The following is a 9,756-nucleotide window of genomic DNA, read 5'->3' on the forward strand; positions in this document are numbered from 1 at the left end:
AATTCTTGCCTCTAGTTCTCCCGTGAACCCCACCCAATCAAGCTTTCACATCCACCATCCACTGATACTTTCTTTACCAGAGTCACCAATGACCTCCTCTTCTCTCAATCCAATAATTTATTTCCCCTTCTCATCTGGGCATTTCCAGAACACATTGTTTATATTAGGACACCCTGTCACTCTATTATTATACATGTACACCTTCATTCTACTTTTTTTTTTTTTTTGGCGGTACGCGGGCCTCTCACTGTTGTGGTCTCTCCCGTTGAGGAGCACAGGCTCCGGACGCGCAGGCTCGGCGGCCATGGCTCACGGGCCCAGCCGCTCTGCAGCATGTGGGATCTTCCCGGACCGCGGCACGAACCCACGTCCCCTGCATCGGCAGGCGGACTCTCAACCACCGCAGCCCCTGCATTTGAAGCGTGGAGTCTTAACCACTGGACTGCCAGGGAAGTCCCAGAATCACTTCTTACTGATAGCATGAATGAATGCATTTTATCAGTGCAAAGAAAGTTTCTGTAATGGGTACAATCACAGATTAGTAGGTCAAACGGTCAAGTAAAATATATTTGTGACACTGAATTCCTCACTTCCATAACTTTCCAACATAGTGTACTAAGCATCTGTCGTAAACGGTCACGCTGCGTTTTGTTCACACATTGTGGATTTTAGGCAACATGGGCTAAACGGATCTAACTCATCAGGGAAGTAATGTTTTCATGGAATTTTTCCAAACCACCAAATATTAATTTCAGGATTCCCTCTCCAATGCTCCACTCTACTCCCAAAACAAAATAATAATCTTATTTGTCACGTAGAACAGGTTTGTGTTTTTGTTTTTGTAAGTGACCGACTGCCTAGAAAACAGTAAATGAAACAAGTAGGAGGTTTATCATTCTTGCCTAACAGGAAGTCCAGAGGGTGCCGTGGGTGGTGTGATAGGTCCTCTACCCTTCTACCACCATGAGCACTTAAGTCTTCGGTGTCCTAATAGCAACCTGGCCGAGGGATGACAAAGAAGGGTGAAGGCTGAGGGGTAAAACCCTTTTCATTATTAGATTTTATCCTGTTTTCATGGAAACAATAATCCCAGACATTTTTTCACCCAAATATTATTAGCTAGTTGTGTTAAATGGCCACCATAATTGATAAGGGATTGGAATTTTGGAATTTCATATTCCCACCTCCAAAACAGAGGAAGGTAAAGGAAAAAGATGTTCAAGAAAACATTTTTCAGATCAAAGTAAAATACCCCTTTTATTAATGATATTAAATGACAAGGTAGCCAAGGATAATTGTGGGAAGAGATGTATCAACTGACTTTGTTCTAAGGCCTGAGAGTATAATATTCCATGCAACTCATGGCCAGTCTATGAGGTGTTCCAAATGAGGCAAAAGTTGTTAGAGGACTTAGTGTTGTCTAAATTACAGATTTATTTCCTTTCAGCTTCATCTCAATCTAAACAAACTAAAATAATTCTTCAGGGACTCCCCGGGTGGCGCAGTGGTTAAGAACCTGCCTGCCAATGCAGGGGACACAGATTCGAGCCCTGGTCCGGGAAGATCCCACATGCCACGGAGCAACTAAGCCCGTGCGCCACAACTACTGAGTCTGCGCTCTAGAGCCTGCAAACCACAACTACTGAGCCCGTGTGCCACAACTACTGAAGCCCGAGCGCCTAGAGCCTGTGCTCCGCAACAAGAGAAGCCACCGCAATAAGAAGCCCGCGCACCACAACGAAGAGTAGACCCCACTCAGCACAACTAGAGAAAGCCCGCGCACAGCAACGAAGACCCAACGCAGCCAACAATAAATTAAAAAATAAAATAATAATTCTTCAAGTTTTAATACAGATATTCTGATTCTAGTTTAGAATAGTTATAGTTTAATGTCATCTCTAAATGTATTTTCATATTGGACTACAACTTAATGGAAATATAACTGTTATATCATAACTCAGTGATGTTCAGAATTGGGAAAGCTACAATAAATATTTCCCATGAAGCAGCAGAGATGTCAACAGGATTTCCCTGGAAATGGTAAACATACTCAATTGAGGGTGAACTTAAAATGTTATTTTAAAGTTATGTTTGTTCTGAAAGACATGAAATAATTCTTACATTATACTTCTCAATTATATTTTTCACTTTTATTCATTTTAATTTCCACATATAGTTGCATGGTAATTACACCAACATAATGACTTTCTTCACTCTTTTAATTGCTCCACATCAAGAGCTACGCGTTCCCCTAATTTCTCAGCCACTGTGCAGCTAGGCAAGACCGTGAGAACAGCTTCACCAAATAGAGTGTGAGTGGAAGTAATGCATTACTCATCTGAATGACCAAATCTATATGTCATAAATTATAATATCACAATCAGAGCTTCCTCTTATACAAATATACCTGAGAGAAGGGAAAACACATATCCACAAAGACTTCCTGTAAAAGATGTCCATAGAAGCATTTTTCTTAACAGCCAAAATGTGTAAAGAACCCCTCCAATGAGTGACGACTGGGTAATCAAACTGTGGATATTACTACTCAGCAATAAAAAGTTATGAGGCACTAATAAATGTTACAATATGGATGACGCTTGTAGAGAGTAAACTAACTGAAAGAAGGGAGAAATAAGGCCACGTTATATGACTTAATTTATATGAAATGCCCCAAAGAGCCACATTCAGACCGAAGGTAACTTAATGTTTCCTTGTGGCTGGGGATGGAATATGGAATAACTGCTAATGTGTGCAGGTTTGTTTGTTTTTTTTTAAAGGGGAGTGATGAATGATGAAAATACTGTGGCTGGACATTGTAAATATACAAGTCCTACCATACTGTGCACTTAAAAATTGTGAATTTTATCATATGCAAATTACACCTCAACAAAACAAACATAATCTGGTATCTCCATAGCAAACTCAGGAAAGCAATCTGCTCTATCATACTAACCACGGCCTACAAGGTGCTGGGGACATGAGTTCCAGTTTCCATTGTACTAATGGAAGGAAAAGACGATGACAGGAATAAGGGCAAGACGGGGAGGAACTGAAGAGATACACTGTGAGATAAAATTAACATATCGAGTTTCCAAAAATTCCAGTGATGCACCTGCACATTAGCAACAAGTCTCCTGCTTCCACATTCTGAGACTTTGGTTCATTATCTCGTATCATTTCAATTCTCTCAACCTAAATGAAAAACGGGAGAGGCCTCTTTGTGTTTAATATAACACATGCTTTGTACCTGTCATTGCTCTACGTACACTTTCATACCACACAAAACTGACAATAACTTTCATTTATGCATCCTCCAGATTCTTCACTGAATCCATAAAAAGGAAATACAAATTAAATATACAAATTGGGCTAAACAGTGTTTTAAAAAGACGATAAATATGACTAACAAAATGGAATGTTACTACAGTTTAGAAACTATGAAACATATTACTTATTACTGTAACTTCAGATAGACTTTTATAGCCTTTCAAAATGGCTATTATGGGGCTTCCCTGGTGGTGCAGTGGTTGAGAGTCCGCCTGCCGATGCAGGGGACACGGGTTCGTGCCCCGGTCCGGGAAGACCCCACATGCCGCAGAGCGGCTGGGCCCGTGAGCCATGGCCGCTGAGCCTGCGCGTCCGGAGCCTGTGCTCCGCAACGGGAGAGGCCACAACGGTGAGAGGCCTGTGTACCGCAAAAAAAAAAAAAAAAAAAAAAAGGAAACTCATGAACACCGATCCTTTCAAATTATTTCCCTGAGTGCTCCAATTACAAAAAATAGGCTGTTATATTTCTTTAATTCTGAAATTTCTTGTATTTTCTTATATTTTTCGTATCCTTACTATATTTCTATTTTCACTTCATGTAAAGGTGCAATCCATGGGTCTAATTTTGGCCTCCATGCACAAAAAGGCAGGCAAAACTATAATCATATCGTGTATACCCATGATGTTGGGAGGCAGGTATTAGGGTGTGAGAATCTGAAATTTCACTGTATTTTTATTATAGGCACAGAAATAATCTAGGATACACCATGGAGTGAATAGCTAAATGCAAATTATGAATATACATTTTCAAAACTGTAAGTTGTTTGAGTCTAACATGGAAAGAGATTGTTATATATGCCATTCAACCCAAACAGCCAAATAATGTATTATTAGTATTCATCTATTCTGTCACTCCCCAGGCTCTCAAATTTATATCATATTGTATCTTAAAATTGTGTCCTAGTTTTTCTAGGTTACACGGATATGAATAAACCCCACCTAAAGAAGTAGGTCCTTTTTTTTGGGCCGCGGAGCGCAGCTTGTGGGATCTTAGTTCCCTGACCAGGGACTGAACCTGGGTCCCTGGCAGTGAGAGTGCGGAGTCCTAACCACTGGACCGCCAGGGAATTCCCAAGAAGTAGGTCCTTTCATCTTACTGATCCCTTTCCTGAGACCATCATGGTGACAACTAAAAAGCATGTAATGAAACTATGACATCAACAGGTTTCTAACTTCAGGTTGCAGGTCATCAACAATAAGGCAGCCTTTTCAAGAAACCTCAAATAACTAAATAAAAAAATTTCACAAACTGAAGATAATTAAACTTTCCGACAGATGTCCTTTCTCCACTGGCAGATTTAGTTCCCCCAGTATAAATTCTCTTATGTGTAAGTCGATTGACAGCGCTGGTTGAACACTTTATCACCTTTGTTACATTCGTAATGTTTCTTTCCGGTATGAATTCTTTGTGGTGGATCCTGAGGTCACTGCTTAAAGGCCTTGACACACTTGTACAGCTTCTATCTTATGTGAATTCATTCATGACCACAAAGGTCCACATTTCTGACAAAGCTGGTCACTGTCATTACGTTTGGAAGGTTTCTCTCTGGTAAGAATTCTGTTATGTTCCACAAGCCTGGTTGCAAGCTTTGCCACATACTTAAGGTTTTATATGATTTCTCTCCTTGATGGAGTCTCTGATCTTAAGGCTTGACCACCTGCGTAAGTTTTATCTCAATCCTTATATTCTTTCTACTATGAATTCTCCAATGATCCCCAAAGCTTCAGCTTTTAATAAAAGCACTGCCACGCGTATCAGCTTTATGATGTTTCTTTTCCGTATGTATTTTCTGATGCCTAGCGAGGTTTGTAAATTGGGTAAATGCTCTGCCACACTCACGACACTCGTAAGGCTTCTCACCAGTGTGTATTATCTTATGTCGATTAAGATGTGAGCTATCTGTAAAGGCTTTGCCACACTCATTACATTTATGAGATTTCTCTCCAATATGAGTTCTCTTGTGACGCCAAAGCTGTGAATTCTGGACAAAAGCCTTATCGCATTTATTACATTTATAAGGTCTTTCTCCCCTATGGATCCTCTGATGTGCCGCAAGGTTTGAGTGCTGGGTGAAAGCCTTGCCACATAAGTTGCACTGGAGCTCTCCAGCGTGAGTTCTCTCGTGACCCCAAAGCTGGGAACGCTGCATCGAAGCCTTGACGCACACACTACATTTACTGGTCTCCTTCCCGGTGTGCCTTCTCTGGTGCCTACTGAGACTTGAAATTTGGGTAAAAGCTCTGCCACACTCCTCACATTTGTACGGTTTCTCTCCAGTATGGATTGTCTTATGCTGAGTAAGGTTTGAATGTTTTGTAAAGGCTTTGCCGCACTCAACACATATATAAGGTTTCTCTCCAGTATGGATTCTCATGTGCTGGGTGAGGATTGACCGCACGGGAAAGGCTTTGCCGCACTCATTACATTTGTAAGGTTTCTCGCCAGTGTGAATTTTCTCATGAATCCAAAGGAGTGAACGTTGAATGAATGACCTCCCACACTCTTGACACTTGTAAGGCTTCTCCCCAGTGTGCAGCCTCTGATGACTTGCAAGGACTGAATTGCGACTAAAGACCTTGCCACACACATCACATTTGTATGGTTTCTCTCCTGTGTGGATTATCCGATGGTTCCTCAGGGCTGAGTGCACACTGAAGGCTTTGCCACACTCATTACATCTGTAAGGTTTCTCTCCAGTGTGGATTGTCTTATGTTGCGTAAGATTTGAATGCTTCCTAAAGGCCTTTCCACACTCAACACATAGGTAAGGCTTCTCTCCAGTGTGGATCCTCTTATGCTGAGTAAGGCTTGAATGCTTCCTAAAGGCTTTGCCACACTCATTACATGTGTAAGATTTCTCTCCAAAATGCACCGTCTGATGACTTCCAAGGATTGATTTTCGACTGAAGACCTTGCCACACACGTCACATTCATATGCCTTCTCTCTTGTATGGATGACCTGATGTCGAGTGAGGTTTGAGCGCTGATTAAAGGCTTTGCCACACTCTTTACATGTGTAAGGTCTCTCTCCAGTATGAATTCTCTGATGACACGCAAGGTGCGAATTTCGACTAAACACCTTACCACATACATCACAATTATATGGTTTCTCTCCTGTGTGGATTAACTGATGTCTACTGAGGTTTGAGCCATAAGGAAAGGTTTTGCCGCACTCATTACATTTGTAAGGTTTTTCCTTGTATGCTTTCTGGTCTTGTGTCAGTACTGAAGGATGCATAAAGTCACTCTTATATGTACTAGAAATGTTGGTTTGGACAATAGAAGAAATTGTCTGAAGTGGTAAAAATGAGGTACTACTGTTGATACTCTTGTCAGCCTGATTAAATTGATCAAATTTCTCTTCACTTTTAAATATATGCAGTTCATCCCGAAAGCTTAATGTAAGCTTATTTTCAATAAGTTTGTTTCCAGTATCCCTTCCACCATGTTGATTTTTTCTGTCAGTGAGATTTTCACTATGGGTTATAGGCATTCCTTTGTAATTTCTTTCATCATCTCTCCACTGACACTCAAACACATGCATGTCTTCCTGGATCTCCCTGAAGTAAAAATCTCTGATTTCATGGCTTTCATGTCTTCCCAACATCACTGTTTGGAATACTTCTCCTCTGTCACTGTTCGCTTTTGGTTTTAATTTCTTGATCACATGTATATGAGAGACAGCTACAAGATATAAAGAAACATAGGTATCCTATTAATTACAGATCGTAAATAAATGTTTCATGTTGAAAACGTGATATGACGCCAAAGGTAATACTTATCCTGAACAGAGTTATAAAACTTCCCAACCATGATCTTCAAAATTTTTGACACACTGAAGAAATAGGATCCTTTATTAATGAAAGAATAATCACATGTAATTCAAATTAATTTTAGGGTAGCCTAGTCAAACACCCTATGACAAAAACACTCACATTGTGGAAACTTAGCTCTCAAAGAAAGGGTATTTTCCGCCATGACCACAAAGATCACATACCTGTTGGCAGTAAACATACTGCTGTCTCATAACTGAGGAGAAAAAACCATAATATATATTTTATGCATAATTATTGTACATAAATAAGTACTAAAGGACAATGTACTGTAATGGTAAATAATCCAAAACAAGCTTATCTAATGAATAATCTAAATAACTCGCCATTTAGAATCACAAAACCATTGCAGCATTGAGAAAATAAATCAATAAAACAATTTATAAGAAAACAAAATATTTATCTTAATACACATTATAAATCCACATATCCCCATTGAGAATAGGCATTTTACAGCATTAATAAGTGGTGCGTGTCAAATATATTGCATAATACAGGCTGAAAAAACATCATCTAAAAATCACAATATAAATTGATAAATATTCTAGTAAATCATGATAAAGCCAGCATAAATAATAAGTCACCATTTTATAGAAAATTTTACTCTGTGGAACTCTTTTTTTTTTTTTTTGCAGTACTCGGGCCCCTCACTGTTGTGGCCTCTCCTGTTGCGGAGCACAGGCTCTGGATGCGCAGGCCCAGTGGCCATGGCTCATGGGCCCAGCCGCTCCGCGGCATGTGGGATTCCCCCGGACTGGGGCATGAACCTGCGTCCCCTGCATCAGCAGGCGGACTCCCAACCGCTGCGCCACCAGGGAAGCCCTACTCTGTGGAACTCTTAACATTCCCCCTTTAGAATAAAGAAAGGACTTCTATTCTAGAAGGAGCACACAATATGAGAACTGGGAGTTATGTTGAAATCACCTACTCATGCAATATCATGTCAGGAAAATACATAACATTATAAAGAAGAGCTGGAGAAAGAAGTCAGAAGTCACAGTTATGATTTCATGACTGCAGTTATATCAGTCAATTAATAGAGGAATTCCCTCTCTATGCAGTGCCCTTTAATTATCCTGTTCACTGGCACCAAATTGTATGTGATACAGAGTAATGTGCTTTGAAAATTTACTAATTAAGGTCAGAGACAACATTGTTGAGAATATACTGGAAAATAAAAACATACAAGGTGCATTGCAGACAAAGGGATATCTCATAATAAATATGACAGAAAGTTGACATACCTTGTTACAGAAAAGTAACTTTTGAGTCTTTACTGTAAAACATACAATATTCTAAGCCATCTAAAAACACTAATTTGGGGACTTCCCTGGTGGCTCAGTGGATAAGACTTCACGCTCCCAGTGCAGGGGGCCTGGGTTCAACCCCTGGTCAGGGAACTAGATCCCACATGCATTCTGCAACTAAGAGTTCACATGCCACAACTAAGGAGCTGGCGAGCTGCAACTAAGGAGCCTGCCTGCTGCAACTAAGACCCTACACAACCTAATAAAAAAAACCAAAAACCAAAAAACCACTAATTTGTTTTAAGGCTTGAGGTAAAACACCACTATTTTTAAAATAAGGACAGCAGATTCACAGGGTTTATGTACATAACACAAATCTACACAGAAAGTGAGAGAAGCAAGATTTGAACCTGTACCTACAGAATCAGACATGTTCCTAAGCATGACTGGCCACTCAGGCAGTACAGATTACAGAATATTACAATGAATACCAGGAGCTTAGAAAGAAATACTTCAAGGGAGATATAAGAACTCAGCTGTGTCACTGTAACAGTGTGACTCGGCCACTCCTCCTGGAATTTGCTTTTCAGTCCTCAGCCCTGTGCATTCTGATTCAGGTCCTGTCTGGAGAAAGTTGTTCAGTGGATAAATAGGGGTCATTTTTTACAGTGTAAGTAGTGCAGGGGTAGGGTGGGTGGGTAAAGGAGTGTTGTGGAAATCGGGGAGTTCCAGAGTACAGACTTAATAACTCTAGGAAATAACAGTGTATTCCATCCAAGTCAAGATACCTGGTGAGAAAGGTCAGGTCTGAGGAAGGGCAAGAGTGGAGGGCAGGGAGTAGCAAACACGTGGGTGCACAGCTTGTGTTTGCATGTCTGTGGGTCTACAACCGTACGAGGGTGACTAAAATACTGAGCTCGGAGGAAAAGAAGAACTGGCAAGGAGCACAGTGCTGTCCCAGTTTTAACTAATGTAATTATATACAGACTATGGGGCAAAAATGGAAGAGCAGGTTTACACCTATATCAATACATGCCGTGAAATTTGTTAAACTGAGTATCTCATGCGTTCCATCTCCAGGCATGTATTCAACACACAATGATATTCCAGGATATGTGCAAGAATGGGAGAAGAATAAGGAAATGGCCATCAAGAGGAGATGGATGTGTTTACTCTGTACACGCACATGCAGGTACAATAAAATGTTATCAATGGTACAGCAAAATAGGGGGATTTTGATTTCAAAATGATGATCTCCTGGCTGGGTGGGCAGAGAGTTTGTCTGGAGAAACCAAGATAGCAGGAGGTGTTTGCTAAGGTCTGAGCATTTTAAGATGTGATAATGTTA

General features: G+C 40.5%; 1 protein-coding gene across 1 annotated transcript in view; it reads right to left on the reverse strand.

Moving 5' to 3' along the window:
• Positions 1 to 1,238: 1,238 nt before the first annotated feature.
• LOC141275655 (uncharacterized) overlaps positions 1,239 to 9,756 on the reverse strand; it is a 52,915-nt gene continuing 44,397 nt past the window's right edge. The window contains 1 exon segment of the mRNA XM_033844092.2: positions 1,239 to 6,517. Within this exon segment, the coding sequence (XP_033699983.2) occupies positions 4,971 to 6,517 (1,547 nt within the window). The 3' untranslated portion in view covers positions 1,239 to 4,970.

Source organism: Tursiops truncatus, chromosome 19 (assembly GCF_011762595.2).
Source record: "Tursiops truncatus isolate mTurTru1 chromosome 19, mTurTru1.mat.Y, whole genome shotgun sequence".
NCBI classification, from domain to species: Eukaryota; Metazoa; Chordata; class Mammalia; order Artiodactyla; family Delphinidae; genus Tursiops; species Tursiops truncatus.